The sequence below is a fragment of the Vulpes vulpes genome, chromosome 15, assembly GCF_048418805.1.
Source record: "Vulpes vulpes isolate BD-2025 chromosome 15, VulVul3, whole genome shotgun sequence".
In the NCBI taxonomy this organism is placed as follows: Eukaryota; Metazoa; Chordata; class Mammalia; order Carnivora; family Canidae; genus Vulpes; species Vulpes vulpes.
In genome coordinates, this window is record NC_132794.1 from 88507779 (window position 1) to 88531862 (window position 24084).

Here is a 24084-nt window from a genome sequence, read left to right on the forward strand (position 1 = left end):
GAGCCACTCTCTGCTTCCAGAGCCTGCCTACACCCTGCCTGTTCCCTTCTTGGGTTTTAATTTACGTTGGTAAATATTGATTTTTCTTTCTCTAATGGATGAATTATAGACAGCCGGGGGAAGGGCAGTTGATGGATGGAGAAGAGGCAGGGACGCAGCTACCTTCAACTGACCTTCGCTTTCCTTCAAGTGGCCCTGGGTTTCTGAGTTCTGGATGTGCCCGGGATTCAAACCACTCAAACGCCGCCTCCTCCGAGTCCTCCCTGATCATCGTGCTGGAAGCAGTGCCTTCCTGCTCAGCCTTTATCACTTTCTGCCTTGCGTTAAAGCTCGGACGAATGCATCTTATCTCCCCCGTTAGACTGTGAGCTCGTTTGTGGCAGGCCGGGACCACGTGTTACTCACGTGTTACTCATTCTTGCATTTCCCACGGCACCTAACACAGTGCGCGGCTCGCAGGAAGCTCCAAGCACATGCCCGTGGGATGCGTGGATGAAGTCCAGCAGCAAAAAGGGAAGAAAGGGGTCCCTTTGGGCTGCAGGGGCTCTATTTTAAACTCTGAACCAAGGTAATATTTGCTTCAGAAAAGCCCACTGCGAATGTCCTCCTCTTTCTCCACGCTGAGCTGAAAGCTGATGATGGTGGTGAGCTTTCCTCCGATTTTTCTCACTCGTTAGATTCTCTCGGCCTGGCTGTGTGGAGCAATGCTGGGGGAGACGGGGGGCGGGGAGGGATCTGATCGCTCTCCCCTCAACACTGCAGGTGGCTTTTGTCTGCTCAGGTCACAGAGTCACCAGAGGGCTGAGATGTGGCCAGTGATTTCAGGAGCTGGCAGGGGTCCCCTGAGCTGGAGCCTGTGGTGCCCGGAGGGTAGAGTGCAGGCTGAACTGCAGGGCGTGTGCAGAGCTGAGCAGCGGCCCTGGCCCTGGGAGAGCCCTCTGTCCCTCTGTCCGCCTGAGGCACCTGTGCTGCACATCCATGGGTGTAGTCGGGTAGAGGACAGCGTGCCTGTTGCCCTGGGGCATGTGCATCCCTGCTAGAGGTCTGTATACCTCAGCCTGCCAACAACCACAGTCCCTTCGACCACCTGTGTCCCACAGATTCTTCCACAGTTGGGCAGAGACATCCCTGGGCTCAGGTGACAATGCAGTTAAGGGTTCCTAAGGATAAAGTTGCCCTGTGTCTATGTATTGGCTGAACAAATTCACCTGCAGTGACCTCTGTGTGCCGTCCACTGCGCGGGGCCCTGCGGCCACGATGTGCATCAGGGAGGATGGAGTTTAGGGTCCCTGACGACAGAGAATCTCCTGCAGAGTGCTGAAGGACCACAGGGAGAGGGGCTGGGGAGGGCAGAGCTGGGCAAGCTCGCCCAGGCTTCCTGGAGGAAGGCTCAACTAAGCTGAGACCAGAAGGATGAGTGAGTATGGCCACTCGGACCAAGAGGGAGGAAGAGGCAGAGGGGGCGGGCATTCTGAGGGTCCGACCTGGTACGGCCCAGAGCTGAGCAAAGCTGGTGGCGTCTAGAGCTCAGCCACAAATGGGGAAGTGGAAAGTGTGTGGAGGCTAGGACACAGCCGGGATGCGTCCGAGAGAGGGCAGTGGGGAGCCTCCAAAAGGTTTCAAGAGGAAGAGGGCTACAGCCAGATTTCCATTTTCAACAGCTCGGCTGCAGGACTAGATGGGGGCAGGGGTGGGTGACACCTACGGAAGGCAGGTGCAGGAAGGCAGGTGCAGGAAGCCCCTTCAGAGTCGACAGATAGCGGCAGAGGGGGTAAGAGGCGAGAACAGATCAGAGGCATGTGTCAATGTGTCAGTGGTGTGACCCTGCGTATCCTGGCTGGCCTGGGAGCGACCCTGTATGCCGGCTGTCCTGCCATCATTAACAGGACCCCTCACTCTCACTAAGCATCTGGTTTGGGTGATGAGTCCCCTGGTTACCCTAATCTTCAGTGAGTCCCCAGTATCTCCTACAAGAAGCCTGCCGTGTTCCATTCAGTGACAGAGACAAGTTGGGGCCGAACTTCTAGAGTTGCCAGCTGAGTGGTGGCTCCAGCCGTAGCCCCTCACTCTCGGCTGTGTGCTCAGGACCCAGCCATCTGCCACCGGGACCTGGAGCACGGCCATGTACCTCAGTAGTGGCGTCCACTGCTGCTGCCTGGAGGTAAACATGCTAACCCGTGGGGCCACTCTGTGGTGACCCTGTCCTGGACCATGGCAGCCCTGGGCCGGCCCTTCCTTGGGGTGGCCAGAGGGGGGCTGGGCCATGTGATAGAGCCCCATGGGCAGGCGGACACGGGTGGTGCCTGGGTTCTCGGGCCACAGTTATGAGAGCACTAGACTCCCTCATGCTCAGGGGCCCTGGAGTGACACTTTATTAGCCAGAGAAGGAAAGCAGTGTCTCTGTTAACGAGCAATTGATCTTCCGCAATTAATCTGGAAGTTGTGAATAAGCTTTTTGCAAGGCACCTAATTAGTAAATCTAGTGCCTTCGGGGGGTGATTACATCCAGTCAGGATTGATGCTTTGTTAATAATTATATTTTAAAACATGCTTAGTCACAGCTCTTGCCTTTTATTAATAGTTGGGGCCCCCCTGGGGTTCAGGGTGGGGGGCCTTGGGGAGCCAAGCAGGTGATGGAGCCTATTTCCTGAAGCCAAGGCCCCGTACCCCACCTGCCTCCTCTCCCCACCTCCTCCTGAGCCCCAGTAGCATGTTTTAGGCCAGGAACAGGGCTGTCTCAGGCCACATGGGTCCTGAGGTTCACCAACGGCAGTTCTCAAACTTTCGTGTGATAAGAATCACCTGATGCCCAGTGTACTTGTTAAAAATAGAGAATCCTGGGCCTCACTCCTGAAGATTCTGATTTAGGAGATCTGGGTGGGCCCTGGGATTCTGTACTTTAAATAAGCACTTCGGGTGATTCTGATGCCAGTGGTCCCTGGGCCCCTCTTAGAGAAGTATTGCCTCCCAACATCCAACCTTTCCTCCCCAGACGCAGATGCTTGCAGATCCCTTCCATTCTGTCACTCTTTTCCTTATCTACCATTAATCATCGCATCCAGCATTTCCCAAGGGATGTTTTGCAGAGCACCAGTCCCAAGAGGAAAATCTTTGAAAGAGGTGTCCTGTGGTCAAACCTATTTAGAATACTCCAGCCACCTTTCAGAAAGTAAAAACACTCATGGTCATGTTAAAGGCTCTGAGAAGTCCTGCAGCCAGTAAACCTGCCTGTCTTTGCTTACCCTATGGGCACCGAAACAAATTTGACTCTGTAACTCCTTTTTATGGTAGTGTGGATTTATCTCCTATAGAGTGTGGCTTCTGGGCACACTTTGGGCCGTGTCCCTCTGCCCATTTCCCCCCCAACAGCAGGAGGCTGGCTTCCTGCCCAGGATCTGCCCTCCATTCCACAGCCTCTCATTCAATCCTTCCTTCCCTCCTTTCTGTTCCTTCATCAGGGGACCTTCCTGCATCTCAGCCCTGGGAGCTCTCCTCTGAGTTCTACACCTTCCTCCCCAGCTCCCAGCTGGTGAGGGTGAGAGGCTACTGGCCAGGCTGAAGCACCTACCGGAAGAGGCGGTTGGCTGAGGAGCTGCGGTGGGCAAAGTTGTTGAAGAAGATCTCCAGCTCCTGGTCATTGTCAAAGTCGGCGGCAATGACTGTGCGGACAGGGGATGGCATGGAGAACTTGGGCGAGGCGATGTCCTGGAGTGCAGGGGGGAGAGGGTGCAGGTCAGCAGACAGAGGTGTGTGTGTGAGGTGAGGGAGGTCGACTCCCCACACTGTGTGTGTGTATGCAATCCAAGAGAAGAGATGGTCGACCTAACACCTCCTCTCTCACCTCCCCTGGAAGGGACCTGCAGTGGCTGCACTCAGGACCACACAGACCTCGGGCTGCTTGTAGGAGGACAAAGAGGTGAGAGGGATGGTCCCAATTCACACCAGGCAACAGCCAGGTGCTTTACTGGTCAGGGTCATATGTAGCCCTTCCATCAGGCACTTGAGGCAGGGCAGACATTAGCATTCCCATTTTACAAGTGAGGTGATCATGTCCTGGGGGAGGAGGGGAGTCACCCATGGTTATAGCTAATGATGGTGCAGTAGCCAGGGCTTCAGACTCAAGATGCTATGTCCTTCCCCCTTTTCAGAGAGTCAGAAGCAGGTCTGTGTGGGGGGCACTGGAAAGGGCTGTGTATTTGAATCCAGGCTTCTCTGCTGACTTAGCTGTGTGATCTTAGGCAAGTTATTAGCCTCTCTGGTCTCACTTTCTTCATCGGTAACCTGGGGCTAGGAATAGTGGCCCAGGCTGTGAGGACTGCATGTAAAATGCTTGGCAGGCAGTGGGCATGAAATAGATCCCTGGCAATCCGTCCTGGCCCTGCTCATGCTCTCAGTCTTGTGGAAGGCAGCAGAGGCGGTTTTTAGCTGTGTTTTTGCTGTTATGTTTCTTCTTGGAAGTATTTTGATTTTTTTGACCCTTGCTTTGGGGGTTTGCAGTATCAGATACACCTGTCCATGGTTCACGGGGAGACCCTAGGCCCAGGAGAACCCAACTTGGGCCTCAAAGGGGGACCTGGCAAGGGGTCTCAGCTGTGGGGACCTCCCCTGAAATAGAATAAGAGGTGTGGAGAGCAGCCTTTTGTTTATAAGAATATATATTATGGATGGCTTTATCTCTTAAAGATTCTGACAGCCTGTCTAAATATCAGGGCCCACATGGAAAGGGTTGGGAAGGGACAGTCAGTGTTTCTGGGAGGGCCCCTCCACCCCCTGGCCTGACCCAGCTCCTTGGCCTCTTACTGCAGGCACCCCCTCCATCAGCTGCAGGAATGAGCCTGCCTGGGACAGCTGGCAAGGTGCCTGTTCTGGGGAGGCCAGGAGGGAGGTTGTCCCCATCAGCGCAGTAATGAGGCTGATTAAGAGGATGGCCAGTTGGCCAGTATAGGCTGAGCAGGGCCTTAAGAGCTGGAGAGAAAGACCTCAGGATCTCTAGCTCATTATTATTCTATTGATCCTATAAAAATGGAAACCTACATAGCCCCCTTGGGGTTGCCCCACTGGACACCCGGGCTTCTAAGATAATGTATGTAAAGCGCTTAGCACAGTTCCTGGCACATGGAAGGCACTTGATAAATGGGGCGTCTGTTATCATTATTATTGCTCCTGTGAGCTCTGGGGAGGGGCCACCAGAAGGCTTGGCAGTGTTCCTCAACCACAGCACACCGATGTTTGGGCCTGGATCATTCTTTGCTAGGGGTCTGTCCTGTGCATTATAGGACTTTCAGCAACATCTCTGGCCTCTACCCACTAGAAGCCACTAGGTGTCAGTAGCACCCTAATCCCATTCATGACAATCGAGAATGTCCCCAGACACTGTCAAATGTCCTGGGGAGAAAATCACCCCTGGTTAGAACCTGGGTTAGAACAAAAAGCTGGGGGTGCCTGGGTGGCTCAGTCAGTTGAGTGTTCAACTCTTGGCTTTGGCTTAGGTTGTGATCTTATGGGTTGTGGGGTTGAGCCCCACATTGAGCTCCATGTCCAGTTCCACCTCAGTGGGGAGTCTGCTTGAGTATTCTCTCCCTCTGCCCCTCCTCCCCACTTGTGTGTGCTCTCTCTCTCTAAAATAAATAAATCTTAAAATAACAAAAAGCTGAATAAAGGTGAAAATCATCCAGGATCCCAGAATCAACTGCTTTAGTTTAGGGCATGCCTCCTTTTCAACCAGAGAGCCTGGGTCTCCAGGGAGGGAGCAGCTGGGCCTGAGCAACCCCAGGCTGGCATCCCAGAAGGAAGAGAGCTGGTGGTGGTGACCCAGACAGAAAGTTCCCAGAGACTCCACTGGGGCATCAGGCATCAGGCAAATTCTCACTCCTGCAGGGGATTTTGGCAAGACCTAGGTACCTCCAGAACCACTCAGACTCCCTGAGATCAGTATCAACCATCCTATGAGAGCTCCCTGAAAAAGCTCCAAACTCTAGCTCATCACGGGGGTGGTGGTGGTACCTCTATTCCTGTCACCAATTAGCCCCTTTGAAGAATTCTTGCCTTGCAGTCTATTGACAGCTCAGGGGCAGGACACATAAGGGTTTTGAGGTCATCTTGTCCACCACCTGCCATTTGTCCTTAGGGGGCAACTGTTGGGAGCTCTGTAGCCTCAATCTCTCCCAGTCCTCTCTTCACTGACCCTTAGCGTAAAGTTAAACTTGAAAAGATAAGGTTTTCCAGGAACCACCTGGAAAAATGCTGTCAGTCCAGGAATGAAGTCTACCTCCCAGAGCCTTCATTGCCCTGCTCTTCCCCCTCCATGGGAAGCTGCTGTCCCTCATTTGTCTGGCCCTTTCTGCCCTGAGCACTAGAGATGGAAGCCCAGGCTGGAGTCCACCATCTTCCCCCAGATGTTACCTTCATTGTGGCTGTCCTGCCTCCAGGCTCTGCAGAGCTGCAAGCCCCTTCTCAGCCCCTCCCTGGTGGGAGGCAGGCTGCATCCCCAGGATATGCCGGGGCCACTCACAGAGCTGGGTGGTAGAAGGAGGGAGAGGGCCCTTCTTACCCGGAAGCGGACCTTCCCATGGGCACTCATCTGCAGATAGAGCCGGTGGGGGCCATTCCAGTTGCCATAGACGATGTCCACTTTGCCGTCACGGTTGAAGTCGGCTAGGGCAACACCTCGCCCGTGCTGGTGGGGGTCGTCCACACCTGGGGAGGAAAGGCAGGTTCCCTCAGGGCAGTGCCCCCTGCAGGCTCTACAAACACTCACCTTGCTGGAGCTCCTTTGAAGGTGACAGGGAGGATGACCCTCCAGCTGACCCTGCCATCCTGGAGCAGCTTTGTCTCAAGCTGCAGCTGTCAGCTCAGAATTTCTCCATGGGGGCAGGAGGTGGGACAGCCATGTGGTCGCAAAGGGAACCACACCTGTCTTCAGCTGCATCTGCCCAGCAATCACACAGTTTTCACTGTTTTGGGGTAGCTTAGGAAGGGGAAGGAGACATGGAAATTCTGGAGGACAAAGGCCTCTCCAGCCACCCCAAAACTGTCAGTGGGGTATATAGTAAGCTGGTCCTCACTCTTTTGCTTAAATCTCTCCATGGCTCCCCAGTACTATTGGGTCAAATTCAAATTCCTGCCTGGGGAGTACCAGGCCATCTTTTTTGTTTTTTTAAAGATTGTATCTATTTATTTATGAGAGACACACACAGAGAGAGGCAGAGACAGAGGCAGAGGGAAAAGCAGGCTCCATGCAGGGAGCCCGATGCGGGACTCGATCCAGGGACCTCGGGATCACGCCCTGAGCCGAACGTAGCTGGTCAACTGCTGAGCCACCCAGGCGCCCCGAGTACAAAGCCACCTTATCTAGTCTTACCTAGTACCCCTTCCTCTTCCCCCTTACTCATAAGCTCTGGCTACCTGTGTTCCTGTCATTCCTCAAATGAGCCCTGCTCTTTCTGGCTTCTAGGCCTTTGCTCAAGCTTGTCTCTGTTCCTGGAATGCTCTTCCCTTGGCTCTTGGTTACCTGGCTCCTTGTTTTTCTTTTGCTCTAAGCTACTATGTAACCTCTTCAGGGAAGCCTTCCCTGACCACTCCCATGAAAATAGTTCCTCCCAACGACTTTGTTATTTGTCCTGACAGCCTCTCATTCTTTCCTTCCACTGTGCTGATCACAGATGCAATTATGTTCCTTTGCAGTTTATTTGCTTAGTGTCCAGTTTCCCCACCATACCTTACATTCTATGAGGTCAGGAGCTGTCTTCTTATTTACCTGTGTTCAAGCAGCATCTGTGTGGCCTGGTAGTTTTCAGTAAATACTGAATGAATGAAGATACATAAATAATTTGACAGAAGGCACCTGGGGACGTTGGTGACAGCAGAGGAAATGCCACAGCATAACACAGAAACCCACAGCATGCCTTGGGAGCTCGGGGAAGAGAAACCTGTGTGTCCAGCGTCATCTGCTTTCACTGTCTCTGCATCTGCCAGTGCCCACTGAGCTGCTCCTGGGGGAGGACAGGGTGTGGCTTTGCCCAGAGGGATGGCCTGACCTCCTGGCTGCACAAGGCAGATATGTTTCCTCAAGCCAAGCATGGAGCTGAGAGGTGGTTGATGTTGTTGGTTCTCAATACCCATGCTGACTGTTTCGGAGGACAAACTGCTGTTGGTCATCAGGCCCTCGGATATGGTGGGAGATAGGACAATATAATGGAGGAGGGATCACAGAATCCAGGGGCCCACAGAGCTCCTGGGAATGGGAGCCAGGGGAAGGTGGAGGTGGGGCCTTCTGTGAACCTTGGAGGCTGAGATCCTGTTGAGGGAGGGGAGGATCTAGACAATGGGTGGGAGGTGTGGGGAGAAGGTGCAATGAGCCCTAGGCTTGAGGAAGAGGCTTTGCCAAGGAGCAGGGGCAGCCTCTAACCTCTAGGATTAATACCCCATTAATTCTCTACAAAACTCCCCAGCCCTAATGTCGGTGGCCTTCTGTGTTGGCCCATTTCTCTCCTATCTACGAGGCACCTTGACAAGGAGCTGGTTCCCTTTCACGGGAATAATCGGTGCCAGGCTGCATTTCACAGCAGCATCTGTTTGGGTGATGAATGCCCTCTTGACATGTCTTGTTAAACCCCTGCAATCATTCTGACTTTCAATTACGGGCCTAGCACCTTTCCTCTCTCCTCCCGCCAGATACCTTCTCCCACTCCAACTTGTTCGCTCACCTCTGCTCCCATCTCTTTAACACCTTATCAAATCCTCTAGGTTTTTTCCACCACCACCTCCCTTTCATTTTATGATTTTTCAGCAATGAGAAAATTTGCTGCCAGAGTATATAGCATGATGGGGTGTGTGTGTGTGCATGCCAGGTAGGAAGACAGGCCAGGGGAGCTGCTGCCTCTAGCTCTAGCTTTGCCTACAGGGAGAAGAGAGAAAGGCAAGAGGGGAGTTGACTGGCTACCAGTGGAGGGGTGGTTCAGAATGGGAACTCCTGAGCAGAGAGTTGCAGGATTAGGGACTTGTCAGTCACAGAGAATGGATTGGCATCTGCTCAGGGATTTGATGCTAGCTGTCAGCACTAGCTGGAGTTTGTAGGACCTTTGATCTACGTGTCTAGTCCCCTCTTGCCTCTTCCTCTGGAAGCTTGAGCTCATCTCTAAGCTGTCCAGAAAGGGGTGAAATCAATCCTTTCACTGGCAGGGTGGGGAGGAAGTGGGTAGAGAGAAGTGCTTGAAGGCCAGGCTGATCACATCCACAAACTTTAAAAAGTGTCCCTTTTGCCTTTCAGCAAAATTTACTGGGTGACCACTGTGTGCTAAGTGTTGTGTCAAGAATGAACAGTACAGTGCCCAGCCCTTGTAGACATAGATTATTTTAGCAATGTAGAAGCCTGGATGAGAAGTACATGCAAGAGCAGTGTGAGTGCAGAGGAGGGAGTGCAAATCTCTGCCAGGTAACACAGAGGGAGGCAGAAAAGGCTTCAAAGAACTGAGTGTTGAAGGATAGATAGGATTTATGCAGATAGAGAAAAGGGAAAAGGCATTTCCAGTAGAGAGAATGGCAGGTGCAAAGGCCCTGAGGTGGATGAGGGATGAGCACAAAGGGAGGAAGGGGTGCAGGGCTGGGAGCCTGATATACTATTTTGTGTGGATTTTAGTCTTCTTACTCCAGCTGTTTGTTTACTCATCTGTTTTCCCCTCTAGAGTGTCCATGCCTGTGTGCATACATGTGTGGGGTGGGGCAGAGTGATATAATCTTATTTGGGTCAGTATCCCCAACTCTTAGCACTACCTGGCACTTTGCAGGGGCTCAATAAATGGTTACTGGATTGAATACCATGGTTACAGTGCATGTGGGGAGGGGAACTGGAAAGAGGCATCTTGGAGGGAAAATTAATGCTGAGGACGCAAGCAAGACTCAGAGGAATATGGGCCAATTTTAGTTGCTGAAAAATGGATAGTGGCCAGGAGTTCCAGGCTCCTCCTTTCCCTAGCAGCAAACATTCCCTGTGGCCTGAGCCTTGGGGGATGTGGAATTGAAGATGACAAGCAATGTTTCCCTGTATGGTGCTCATGATTACTTGTCCCATTCTCCCTAAGGTCCAGGGAGGCCATGCTGGAGGGGACAGGGCAGCAGCCGCACTCACCAGCACTGGCAGCAGCATCCACGAAGGTACCATCACCCTGGTTGTGGAAGAGGAAGTTGGGCCCATTCTCGTTGTCACAGAAGATGTCTGAGGCGCTGCTGCTGAGGATGGGGCCCACGCTGACACCTCGGCCCCCTAGGAGAGGACATCAACCCACAGTAAGTGGTAGAAGCAAAGCCTCAGGCCTGCGAGGAGGACAAGGGTGCCTCCAATGCCTTCAAGAAGCTGCTTTGAAGATGCTTCAGAAGAGCTTTGAGGGTAGGGGGAGATTCTAACATCTGGATGCTTCTCTGGGCCCAGATCTGGGCTCACAGACCTGTAAACTTATGCAGAGGATGATCACACCAATGATGAGGAAAGTGAAGGGCAAGACAGTCACTTTGTGCCCAAGCAAAGCAACAATCCCATGGCCTATGGAACACAGAGGCCACATACAGATTCTTCCCTTCCCTTTGGAGGCTGATTTACAATAATCCCCTAGCCCAAAGGAGCCAAGATGTCCTTTAACAGATGAATGGATAAAGAAGATGTGATTGTATATATATATATATATATATATATATATATATATATATATATATATATATATATAATGGAATATTACTCAGCCATCAGAAAGGATGAATGTCTACCATTTACATCGATCTGGTTGGAACTGGAGGTTATTATGCTGAGTGAAATAAATCAATCAGAGAGACAATTATCATATGGTTTCACACATATGTGGAATATGAGAAATAATGAAAGGGACCATAAGGGAAGGAGGGGAAACTGAATGGAGGGAAATTAGAGACGAAGACAAACCATGAGAGACTCTAACTCTGGGAAACAAAAAAAGGATTGCAGAAGGGGAGGTGGGCAAGGGGATGGAGTTACTGGGCACATGACGTGATGAGCACTGAGTGTTAGACTACATGTTGGCAAACTGAATTAAAAAAAAAAAATCCCCTAGCCCAAATCTACCCACCACATTTTGATCAAGTCACAGATTTTCCTGACAACCCCCACCCTGAGTCCTATGTATGGCAGTCAGGACACTAGGTGCACTCCTGGTCTATGAACATAGAGGAGTGGGTTCCAGCTAAAGCTACCGCATACTTTCTTGACTTTGTTTGATATAGTCAACAACTGGGAGCAATCTGCCTGTCCATCAACAGCAACTGGTTGAATGGATTATGGTGCATCCCTACAATGGACCATTCTGCAGCCACTGAAAAGACTGCATATGCACTGACTTGGGGGAGCGCCCGTGACATATGAATGAACAAGTAATGGTATTCTGGCATCTTAGATTCATTTTTTAAAAAAAGGTAAACACATGATATATGTTTCTGGACATGTTTGTGCAGGCTTGTTCTTGAATTTGGGGGAAAGTGGGAAAGGCTACACCCTGAGTTGTTAACCCTGGCTACCAGATGGGGTGGGATTTAGGGAGGGAAGGAGAGATGGTAGTTGGCCTTTTTTGGGAACCTCTTTGTGTTGTTTGGCTTGTTGCAACAGAACAGCTTCTGTAGTTGGAAAGGAAAAAATCTAGTAACTGCATACTTTTTAAAACAGAAAGAAATCAAGCCAGCTGTACATTAGGGTCTGACATCTCCAAGATCAAATTTGAGCTACCTGTGTCAAGAAGTCCAATCTTAAGACATCTTGAACAAACAGCCCCAACTACTGGATTTCAAATCAAGCCCTGGAAGCCACATCCCCAAACACTGGAAATACTGGGCAGAAGGCAGCCTGACCAGGACCAGGACATGGATTCTCGTTCCAGCGAGGCTTTGCACAAGCTGTGTGACCTTGGGCAATTTATGTCACCCTTTGAGCCTCAGTTTCTTCATCTGTGTAGTGGGTAACATGACTTGCCTTTTCTATTTTAGGATTTTTATGAAGATCACCTGAGGTGAGACACATGAAAGGGCTTTGTGAATCCTTGCTCTTCAGAGTCAGGTCCCTGGACCTGCTGGAAGGGTGCCGCCTCCGCAGAAAGGCAGAATTTCTGGTCCTTTCCCGCCGGGACCTGCATTCTAGCAGGACCCCTGGATGGTTATGTGCACAGGAAAGTTTGAAATGTGCAGCTTTAGTGGGCTAGTCAGGAAATAAGAATAGTCTTCAGAGAACTCAGAAGAACTTACTGTTTGGTTATTTGTTAAATAAACGAGCACGCAGGCAGACCTGAGTGATGTTGGGCCACTCCCCGTGCATCCTGCCTGCCTGCCTGCCCGGCTCTGGGAAGAGGTTTCCATAAAATGTGCTAATATGAGATAGAGGTTTCTCTGTCCTCCTACAGAGGTCCCTGGAGAAAACCATGAGGCCATTCTTACACCTGTGCAATACAGCCTGCCTACCAGGTCGGGTGTTGGGGGCCAGGAGGAGGGGATGGGCCCAATGGCATTGTTACTCTCTTTGCTCTCGTGGTTGAGCTCCAAATTAACACATTCTGAGCCCTGTGCCTCCCATATTCCTCCCAGGTAATCTAATTAGCTCTCAAGGAGAGCCCACGCCTCATGAAAATGGAGTCACTAAATCCACAGTGCTCCTGGGGAGCATCATCTAAGACGTGGCATGCGTTTTTCATTAGGAGAGCCAGAGTGTGGGGCGGGGAGGCTTTCAGATGCCTCTCCTAAGGCCAGCATGGAGGGCTGCTGGGCTGTAACCTGGGCACCACCACGTCTACCCATTCAAAGAGGAGCAGCAGAGTGGCTGCTGGCAGCTGTCCCTGCCCCCATCCTGCCAGATTCCAGCCCAGGAACAGGCTTCAGTGAGAAAACCTGGGCCTTGCCTGGGCCCCCGGAAATTCCAGGTGCGGCTCTGGGACTTGCCACCAAACAATTCCATCCTTCCTCCCCACTCTAGTGTCCTCCAATTTCCGCTCTGCCTCTGGCTCTCAAGCTGTGACACATTCTCTTCATTTTCTACAAAGCAGGTTATTTCCCTCTTGGACAAATTTCTAAATCTTTCTAATTAACTAATTGGGTTGGGTTGAAGCCTTGTACCATTTGTAACCTGTAATTATTAGAAAATTGCCATGGTAACCACACTACTAATTAGTGACAATTTATTGCCATGGCAACTGGACCATAACAGAGATGTTACCCACAACTCCTTCTTGGCAAGTTCGCTGCACAGTTGGGGAGCAGGTGAGTCGATAGTCAGGGAGCCAGCCTCTTGGGCACCGGCCCCGGCAGCCTTAGGATGGAGAGCCTAACTAGGGTATGAAGCAGGGGTGGCCAGGTGTCTGAGGCCCTAGCCGTGCTGCAGAGGAAACTCTACTCCCAGGTGGATCATCTAAGTCTTCTTCAAATCTATAAAATCCATCCACCCATCCTAAGTGTAGTCTGATACTTCCATTCTCTGCATGGTCCATGACAGAGGTTCCTGATTTAGTGCCTTCTACTTAGACTTCTCTCCTTGGCCAACTTTTCTCCCTCCTGAGGTTTAGCACATGCCTTATGAGGCCGCCCAAGGGGCAGTTAGGAACATCTTTATTTTAGCCTTGGAGAACCATGTCCAAATAAGGAGTGAAGTTCTACTTTACACCAATTACTTCTTTTGTTTTGAGGTGGGCACACTCTCTTGGGGACATGCAGCTCCCCAGCTGGGGCTAGAGAGACAGCCCTGCTGGTGGGAAAGAAGAGTAGGGATCAGAAAGTTTGTATGTGACCTTGGGCACATCACTGAACCTCTCTAGGCATCTGTTTTCTCACCTATAACTCGAGACTGATAATAACAACAGCTTTTTCTCAGGGCTGTCATAAATATTAAGTGTGCGGGTTTTCAGAAGGTACCTTGGAAAATGTCAGGTGCCACATAGTCATTAGCTGGGACCATTTCCCACCTGCTAGGTGAATAAAATCCCCTGATTTCCCCAGCACTTTCTGGATACTAAGGCATCTTTATGCTGCTGTTGGGTGCAAACGCTGCTCCCTGCCCAACCCCTCCTGAAGGCTTCTTACTCTGCCCATTAAGCTGGGTGGGAGAGGTGGAGTCATGGGGAAAAGGCCTCCCCACCGCCCTTCTTCCTCCAGCAGCATTCTGGTACTCCCTGTGATTATCTGCTCATTGGTCCTGAGCCCCGTGGAGCCACCTCTTTTACCTCAAGAACTGCACCCTTCAACCTCTGAAATCCGGCACTCTGGTGATACAGACTCCAGTTTGGGTATGGGCAGTCCATTTATCAGATTGTAGCTAGGCGGTACTGGGGTGGTAGAGTGACAATGGGAAAGAGAGGCTGGGTGGAATAAGTGGGGCATGCTGCTATGGACCCAGGCACAAGGAGGCAGGGGGCATTTGCCATGCTACAGAAAAGCCTCTAGGTCCTTACTTGGCCTCTGCACCTGCTCCAGCTCCAGGAACTTGAGCTGTGTGCTCTTCAGGCTCTTGTCTCCCTCCCCATAAACTGGGGAGGGGAATGAGATCTCCAGGGCTCCTTCCCACTCTTCCAGGGCATCCTCCAGGCTGAAACTTGGGACAAGCATGGCTGGGAGTAGATTCCTGGGGCCCATCTGGAGTTCACACCAGTGGAGTCTTTGTGAGGCTCGTTAGCCCAAGAATCTGGACCTGTGGGATTAATCTACTGAGACCTCAATAGAAATACAATTCTCATGGATGCCAAGGCCTGCAGACTGCCAAGAGCATCCAAGAAATTGTAGAAGAGTAGCAAAGGTGCTGGAAAACATTAGGGGTGGAGGAATGGGCAGTGTGTGTGTGTGTGTGTGTGTGTGTGTGTGTGTGAGTGTGTGTGTGTTGGAGAAGGGGGAGTGAGGGTCAGGGCTGGATGGTAACAGGGTCTTTCATCCTGAATTTCCTGAAAATTCAAACATAGAATGATATAGTGTCAGTGCTGCTACCCACGAGCCCTCTGTGAGCTGTCCAGGTACTGGGCGGGGGGCAGAGGGTATTAGACACAGGCTTTTGGCTCCTGCCTCAATCCTTGCAGCTGCCCCCTGCCCCCCCTCCCACTCCCCAGGACACTGAGGCGGAAGTGGGCGAGAGAATGGCCAAGTTGAAAAAGAAGTTGTTTCTGGAGAGAGGGCAGGGAAAGGGGTGGCAGGACCAGCTCTGCTCTCCAGTCCCGTGTCCAAGGTGTCATCTGTGTCTCATCCCACTGCACAGTTTTTCAGGTGAGGAAATCGAGGGGCACAGAGGTACAACTGCAGCCAGCAGGCAGCGCATGGCAGTTCAAACCCACATCTGAGTGACTCTAGAGCCTGTACTATCCCCACAGCATGTTCTCATACATTTCTACACAAGCTCCCCCTTGGCAGGAGAGAAAGCTATCCCCCTGATTAGGCCCAGAGAGGCCAGCCACTGCCTTTAAAATCTCTTATTTTAGCCAAGAAACTGTGCACCAAGATCACATTTCTATTACATGAGTATTCATGTTTGTTTTGAAAAACAAAAGCAAAAAGATGTCCCTTTTCGTCAACCATCCAATGCATTGACACCTCACGTATCCTGGGGGCATTGGGTACCCCTGCAGGTCTGTGGCTGCACTCCCTGAGGGTCCTGGGCCTGTCACTCCAGCTCTGCTTGTCAGATCCCACTGTGCTCCTGCTGCAGGAGAATGCCCGTCTGCCAACCTGGGAGGCCCCGTGGCCCCCACTCTGCTACCCACGGTCACCTCTCTGGAGTCAGCTGATGGGGAGCCGCCAGAAGGCCTCAGCTGGGCTTTAGGCATCTCCTTCTCCTCCAATAATGACTTCCTATAAATCAGATCTGCCCTCCGCTTTGTTCTACACTGCTCCCAGCCAACAGCAAAAATCCCCACCCCATATCATAAATCCACCTTCATTTTCTTTCCAAATTTCTTGTAAGGATTCTTTAATCACCCCCTTGCAGCCCAGACAGATGCTCCCTCAAAGGGTGAGGCTGAAATGCAGACCTCCTGGGAAGGGAGTAGAGGCTGGCAGGGGTGGGGAGGCAGGGTGAAGAGGGAAGACCAACGGATTCCAGTGGAGAGGGCATGAAGATGCCCATGACTGTACCCGGCCTGGAGGGCAGGCTGGGAGACACACGGAGAATGCGTCCAGGGCAGGGGCCGGGCAGGCTTGCTATGCGCTGCCTCCCGAGTCTAGCATGGCGCTCCTTGCACCCAGCACCCACATGCCCAGCAGACAGCCCTGGCGTCCCCCTGGGCACCTCAGACCAGGAGGTGTCGCTATCTGCTGCATTCCGAGGGTCTGTCCTTTGGCTCCTTTCATTCTCATGCCCCACTGCAGGCGAGAAAACTGCAGCCTACAGAGGTTAACAAACTGCCGCTCGCTGCCTGGACAGGACCCGCGGGAGGCAGGATCCGTACCCAGCACTGTGGCCCGAGATGTGTCCTCTCAGCAGCTCTGCGAGTCGGTGGTTCGGCGGCTGGCTCGAAGTGCTCAGAGAGGCTGGGGGACGCGCCCAAGGTCACTCAGGGCTACACAGCTCAGCGCAGACCTCTGGTCCTTGCCGTCGCCCTCCCTGGGCTCCAAGCCAGGTCCCCTCTGCCACACGGACGATTAATTCTCAGGATTCCCTGCGCCGGCTCCGGGGCGCTTCAGGCATCTGGGAAAGTGGGGGCTTCGGAATGTCCTTGAACCAGGAACCGCGGGGCCGTGGGCTTCCCTCTGCTCAACTCGGCCGCCCCTCTGTCGGCCAGCAGCCCTCGAGTCCCCCGAGAGTGGGCCGGCTGGACGCTAGATGGCACTGTGACCTAGCAGAGCGGCGGCCGCCCTCCGACGAGCTCCCATCTGGAGAGGCCTCCCCTCCCCCGCGGGACAGCGGACGGTCCGCTGCTGCCCCTGCTGCCCCGCACAGCCCGGGCTGGCCAGCTGCTTGAGCCACAGACACTGGGGGAGGGAGTCAAAATCAAGCCCCCAAGTGCCAATCCCTGGGGCCGTGTCCCAGCAGGTGCAGGGCCTTCCTCCTTCACCAGCCTGTCCTGTTTTGCAGGCTGGAGGAGGATTCTCAAGCTGGAGGTCATCAGAAAGGTCAGAGGGTTGTGGCAATTTAAGCTTGGGGGGTGGGGTGGGTCAGGGCTCTGAGTGCTAGTTTCTCTACAAATCTTCTGGGTGACCTTGGGCAAGTCCCTTCTCCTCTCTGGACCTCAGTTTGTTCTTTTGTAAAACAAGAGGTTCTTCAAGGTCTGTCCAGCAGATGGGTGTTGTTGGCTCTGGGGACTCGCGGCTCCCTGACTGCATATCTGGCCCTGGCTTGCTTCCCTCCTGGCCTGCTCAGGGCCCCGCTCATCACTGCCTGCTTCCCTCCCTCTGCCCAAGCCCCAGGGCACCAGCCTGGAGCTGAGCACTGGCCAAGTGCCAGAGACTCAGCAATCAGGCAGGACTCCAGGGGTGGCCCTTACATTTGGGGTCCGTCCCTGGGGCTCAGGGGTGGGGTGGTGCTCTGGGTTAGTTTCCCAGCCAGATGTCCATGTGTCATTAACGAAATGACAATGGGGGCTGAGGGTAGAGCTGAGGGGTTTGGCGGACAAGGAAAGGGTGGGCTGGGGGAAGGCAGGCAGACACAATACTAACTTGGTGGGCCAAATGGGTTCTTGTCAGCCAAATGGCTTTTGGAAGTCTGCAAAGCTGCTCTAACGTGTCCTCTGGGCACGCCAGCTGCCCCGGCCTGCCTGCATGCTCCACAGAAGCTGCTTTCCCTTCCTTGAGTGGCCCGGTGCTTCCAGCACAGCCTGGCACAGTTGGCTACTGCTCCCGTCCCCATTCGTCCTCCTCAACTGTCTCCTCTTGGCCCCCTCCTGCCCCTTCCTCAGTTCCTACCAGGCCTTCCGCCAGCCCAGCCAGTGTGAACAATGTCCCCTTCATGCTCAAACCCAGTCGCAACCTCTAGCATTCTTTTATTCAGTGGATAAGCCTCTCTCCCAGACCTTGCCTCCCCCCAGCTCATCATTTTCAAGTGCTTCATCTCCCCGGCCCACTCTCCTTCTCCTGCAGATCAAGGTACTTAATTGCCAAGCCAGCCCAATGCACAGAACTGGGAACTATTCAGAAAAATTGACTGTACAAATCTAGGCTGAAGCTCCTGGATGTTTATTCCTTTTCCCAGGAAAGCATGGTTTATTACCGACACTCAGCCAGAGAGGCTGCATGTTCACGTGTGGCGCTCTCCAGCACTTTGATGGGCTGGAGCTGTGCAAACTATTTTACTGTCTAGCCATTTGTTCCCACAAACTTTGTCAGACAGGTCAACATCAATCTCCCCATTTCACTGAGGTGGAAAGTTGGCTAGAGAAAGGCATCATAAACTCAGGAGAGGCTGTGACAACCCTTTCCAGGTAGGGCTTTGAGAGTGTGCTACCACCCAGGTGTACGGAGGCAGGGTAATGGCCCAAATGACCCCCCACCAGGTATCCTTCCAGCCCCAGGATTTGGATTTGGGCGGGCTGCCACTCTGGAAGTCTGTATGTAGTGCAAGTTGGAATGGATATACTGGGAAGGCCAACCAGCAAGAGGATTTCTATGCCCAAATTACAGGATCAGGGTGAGGGAGGCCGAAGTTCACGTGAGACATTGTTGTGTACAGCTCTGGCTTCCTGATTTTTGGCACCCAAAACAGGAACTGGATTGCTCTGCCATCAGCAGTCTATTGGCAGATTATCAGAGTTTAGTCAGCAGCCGTGCTAGAATTAGAAAAACAGCCTTCCCTAGAAAGATCTCCCTGTCAGAGACTCTGACAATAGGTCCCCCATCCAGAGAGATGTGGGGGGAGCATGGCTTCAAAAAAAAGGGATGGAGAGGTTTTGGAACAAGAACACAATTCTTTGAGCTCAGTTATCCGAGACGGGACCCAGCTGAAGCTTAGGGATTTAGCACTCCATTTCTGGCCGCTTATGTATAAGTAAATAATTTCATCTGCTGTTTGGCAATAAAGAATGCTTTAAATCTTGGCCTTTGTGATTTGTCAGTTTTCTCCTATAGAACCTGTTCACCCATCATTTGGGTTATAGCAGGGACTGCGGCAAGAGGTTCCAGGGAGAGGATGATGTTACGGTGTTCTCATTCTATGTCCCACGTCCTCCACGGGTCCCCCAAAGCCCTCACCTGCCAGATATTCGCCAACCCTTGGAGAGGCAGTGTTGGAGGAGCCTCCTGTGGGTGGTAGGATGGAATAAAGCCTTCATCTTCCCCTTCCCAGGGACACAAGCCCACCCTGTCCTGTGGTCTCTGATGAACTAGACTCAGCCTTGCAGCCCCAGGTACTGCCCCCCCTCCCACCCTTCCAACTCACAGCACCCCAGCCTGCCACCCCGTGTCACTCTGCCTACCTGTGTATTTGCTGACCCCAGCCTCAGCAGCCACATCTCTGAGCGCCAGAATGCCCTGGGAGAGGTCACTGGCCTCGGGGTCCATTTCAATGAGGGCATCAGGGCCCACGTTACCGTAGGCATAATTGGCGATATAGATAGAGTAGCGTCCGGAGCCCTGAGGAGGAAGGGAAGGAGGGTTGGGTGAGCAGGCCCATCTGTGCTCATTGTGATGTCTTTCCCCAGAAAGTGGCTCTCCCCCTCCCCGTGTAGGACCATAGGTCTCTCATGAGTCAGGTGCTTTTCCCTAGGTCAGGTGTGCATGGTCTTGCAGGCTGTGTGCCGCCCAACTCCAGAAGTACTATTCCCAGAGGCTACAGACTGCACAACACGCTCCCCCCGCCACCCCCCACCCTGGCGTCCTATAACAAAGCAGCCCTGCTTCTCCTTCTATCCTGTTCCAAAGAACACATCCTCCCTCTCCCCGACAACCACCTTTTTATAGACAATTTTCTAATGTGCCTCTCTCCAGCTGAGCTCTCTCCAGCTGCCAGCCAGGGTAGCTGCTCAATAAATATTTGCTGATTGATTGATCTACCAATTCCCATTATTCTCAGTCTCTCTCTCTCTCTTTCCCATTCAAGCTCACTCCAGCCAAGATGACAAGCAAATTCTGGAGTCCTCTCCCTCCCCAACTCCCACCCTGGGTTCCCTCATTTCACTATTTTGGTGGCACAGGAAGCTTGGATAGGAAGGGGTCCTCCTTCCATTCCCTCCCTCTGTTTTCCCACATTACCAGAAAAAAATAGCATATTGCTTCTGCCTTTATAACACTCAAATATCTTTTTCCTTTGCATCCAGAAGAAGCCTTGGGCACCAGCTTCTTGTTGCTATAGTCATTGCCTGCTCTAGTCCAAAATCCTGCTGATGAATGGTTCTTCTCTGTCTGTTATTAGACCTGTGTCATTTCTTCAATGGATGCTTCCTTTCCCCCAAGAGAGCCACCTGATTTCTACATTTGAACAGTTTTCCAGCTTTCCTCTCATCCTTCTCATCATTCCCCTCCAATTAATCAGATAGTAGATATTTCTTGAGCTCCAACTACATGCAACGTGCTCTGCTATGAATGTCCCTAAGACAATGTCTTCATTCTTCAATGGCTTCTAGTCTTGTTTAAAGGCAAGTCAGAAACACAAAACAACCTGAGAAAAGCAGCTGAGTTCCACGCAACCAAAGTGTGCTCCATCACCCTCTCTTGGCTCTCAGTTCTCTTGGCTGGCCTCTATTTCTCCCCGGTGGCTCCATAAGCAGAAACCCCCATCCCACCTAACCAATCACTGGTTTTATCCCATCCGTGGGGACATTTTCTTTGGGGGGAAGCTAAGATCTACTGGGGTCTGACTGACTGGTGTGTGAGGCCAACGAAGAAGCTCTTGGTCTCCTGAGGGGATGCAGACATGTTAACAATAGTACGATTATATATATGATTAAGACAGTATATAAGTTAACTATGTTGGAAATAAAATATTTAAAAATGTTAATTAAACTGGAATTAAAATTTTTTAAAAGATTTATTCAGGAGAGACACAGAGAGAAGGGCAGAGACATAGGCAGAGGGAGAAGCAGGCTCCTTGCAGGGAACCTGATGCGGGACTTGATCCTAGGACCCTGGGATCATGACCTGAGCCAAAGGCAGATGCTCAACAACTGAGCCACCGGGCATCCCTGGAATTAAAATGTTTTTAAAAAGGGAGAGAACATGTACAGCATTTCCTGGTATACAGAAGAGGGGCTCCCAGAGGAAGAGCACTGAACCAGGGGCGGTTCGGGAAAGGTTTTCTTTCCCGAGAAGAGAAAGGAGTCTCAGCTAGGTGAAGTGTAGAGGCAAGAACTTTTCAGGCAGAGGTCATACAGAGAATGATGTATGCAGAGGAACCACAAGCAGTTTGTTCAGTGTTGCCGGGATATAAAATGCAAGGCAGGCGTGTCAGAGGCTGAGGCTGGAGAAGAAGGAGACAAGGTATTCCCTAAAGATGTCTAAGCCCCGTGTGTTTTGGTTTTCTGAGGCTCCATCCATCCTGGGAGCCTACGTTTTCTGAATCTTGTTACCCAGTGGACCCTGGCCCTGCAGCATTAGTGTCCTCTGGGCGCAGGTTAGAAATAGACACTCTCAGGGACTCCCCAACCCCCGTCCCCTCCGCCAGACTTGCTGCATCAAAGCTGCATTTTCACAAGACCCCCTCACATGATCTCCGTGCAGAATGAAGTTTGAGATGCTCTGTTTCACAACACGGCTTCGTGACGGGGGTGGAGCCGGAGAGAGCTCTGAGGGGTGCCTGCTTGTCTCAGGAGCTCAGCATATGTGTGTGGAATGATCAGATAAAGACTGAATGAATGGGGCCAAAGGAGAAAGTGCGCCATCACTGTACCCATGCCTGACCCTACCAGCTGTTAGCAATCCCATCAACAAATGGGCAATTAAGCCCAAATGAACTGAAAGGCACTCTGCTAGAAATTAGGATGTTTATAAAATTCCATTATACCTAGTTCCTTTCTTCAATGTATGGGGAAAATAAAACTTGACAAACATAGATGTGTTACAGTTGCAGAAATTTGCAGGTGGCCTTGACTACAGTCGCTCTGGGATAGCGAGGAGGTTGTAGAGATGAGTCCAGGAAGAGGCTCCCCAGGGCAGGGGAATCCCCCTTCAGCCTCCATCAGAATCACTCCTGGTAAGCCTCTGAAACTGTAGATGCTGGGTCTCATCCCCAGGGTTTCTGATTTGGAAGCTCTGGCGTGGGGCCTGAGAGTTTGCATTTCTAACAAGTTCCCAGGTGAGGCTGATGTTGACCCAGGAACCCCACCTGGAGAGCCACTGGTGTAGGGATATTAGCCTGGGCCCAGTTCAGGTTCTGCCTCTGTGTGGTTCTTTATTTTTGTGCAGGTTCTTCATTCCCTTTGGCTGCATCTCCTCCTGTGTTAAAGGGGAATCATATTCCCCCTGCTTCCTGGCAGGGTTGTTGAGAAGATGAAATCAGACAACACATGTGAAAGGTCTCCAAAAGATAAAAATGCTATATAAACATGAGGCATAATCATTATCGATCAGGGAACGCTTCTTGTAAGAGATCGGCTTTGAGCTGGATCCAGAAAGGTCGGTGAGTGATGAGGCAGCTGCAGACAAAGGGCAGGCAAGTGTGCCAGGTTTGGGGCCAAGAGAGAATGAGGGCTGCTGGAGAGAGGGCAGGAAGGGCACATGGTAAGTTTGAAACATTTACCTGCAAGATGGCTCTCAAACTTTGACCTGTACCAGCGTCACATGCAGGGCCAGTTCAAACCCAGATTTCTGCCCTTCCCCCTGTCCCCACCCCGGGTTCAGACTCAGTAGGTCTAGAGGGTGGAGTGGGGGTTGGGCCTGAGAATCTGCATTCCTTTTTTAAAAAGATGTTGTTTATTTGAGACCCAGTGAGTGAGAGAACAGAAGCAGAGGGAGAAGTAGGTTCCCCATTAAGCAGGGAGCCCAATGTGGGCCCTACCCCGGGATCATGATCCAAGACGAAGGCGGACACTTAACCTCCTGAGCCACCCAGGCACCCCAGAATCTGCATTTCTGACAATGCTGGTTCTGCTGGTCTGGAGGCCACACTTTGGGAAGAGGTAAACTAAAAGGCTCCATCCAGGTGGAGGCTGTGGGTCTGAGGATGGAGTAGGGTAAATACTGTAATAGAATCTGTGGTTAGAAATTTGTGTCTGACACTGGGTCACCAAGAGGCAGGGTAGCTGTGGGATAGAAAGGTGTCTGACTCATTCTCAGGCAGGCAGGGCTCAGTTCCTAGCTGAGTTCCTAGTGCCTAGTTCCTGCCATTTACTATGTGACCAAGGTCAAGTTGCTTAATTGCTAGAAGCCTTAGTTTCCATATCTGTAAAACGGGGGTAATGATAGCAGGTACCTCATCAGCCTACTGTGAAGATTCAGTAGGACAATGCATAGGAACCACTGAGCACAGGGCTTGACATGTTGCTAGTTCATTAAGGTTAACTGTCATTATTGTTGAGATTGCTTTTGTGTTTCCTATACCGCACAGCATTCCTGGCTCTGCTTCCAGAGTGGCCGTGACCTTGCCCTACTTCTCCCCTCCAGTTCTCAGACCCCAGGGATTGCTGGGGTGGCCATGGCGGCTGGACCCAGAAAGCGGCCCCTTCTGGTGGCAGACTGACTATAGGGGTTCTTTCTAGTTCCCTGAGGCTGAGCAAGCTGCTAAGTGCCTGCCTACGGTGCTGCTGCTGCTGCTGCTGAGTGCCAAAGCTGTTTTTTTTTTGCATTTCACACGGTGCCTTTGTCCTGTGGTTAAACGCGTGGGTGTGCAGATGACCTTGTTAGGACAAAGAGTGCATCTCTTTGTGATTAACCTTCAGGCCCTGCCACCAGCTCAGAGATGATTCCCACCCTGGCCAAGGGTGGGAAGCCTTGGTTCACGAGAAGCGAGGCAGGAAGCAAGTGGCTGAGAAGAGGCTCCCAGCAGCGGCCAGGCCTGGCATTCCGCATACCCTTCTTATTCTTTGGGGCCACTCACAGAGCCACTTCCTCCTCATTCCTTCCCACCAGGCAGGAGTCCAGGTGGCAAAGATTCAGGTCAGGGCTAAATGTGGCTTCACAGCCCAGCTTGGCTTCTTTTCCCAGCACCAGCTTGTTAAGAAATAAATATTTATACCTGGCACCTGCCTT

At 51.9% G+C, this 24084-nt stretch overlaps 1 protein-coding gene across 5 annotated transcripts in view; it reads right to left on the reverse strand.

Moving 5' to 3' along the window:
• Positions 1-24084, reverse strand: part of CRTAC1 (cartilage acidic protein 1) — a 157676-nt gene that overhangs the window by 37998 nt on the left and 95594 nt on the right. For all 5 annotated transcript variants that reach the window (XM_072739681.1, XM_072739679.1, XM_072739678.1 and 2 more), the window contains exons 5-8: positions 19380-19536; positions 10127-10261; positions 6551-6696; positions 3569-3705 (exon numbers count right to left, since the gene is read on the reverse strand). In XM_072739681.1, the coding sequence (XP_072595782.1) occupies positions 3569-3705; positions 6551-6696; positions 10127-10261; positions 19380-19536 (575 nt within the window). The remainder of the gene's footprint in view (positions 1-3568; positions 3706-6550; positions 6697-10126; positions 10262-19379; positions 19537-24084) is intronic.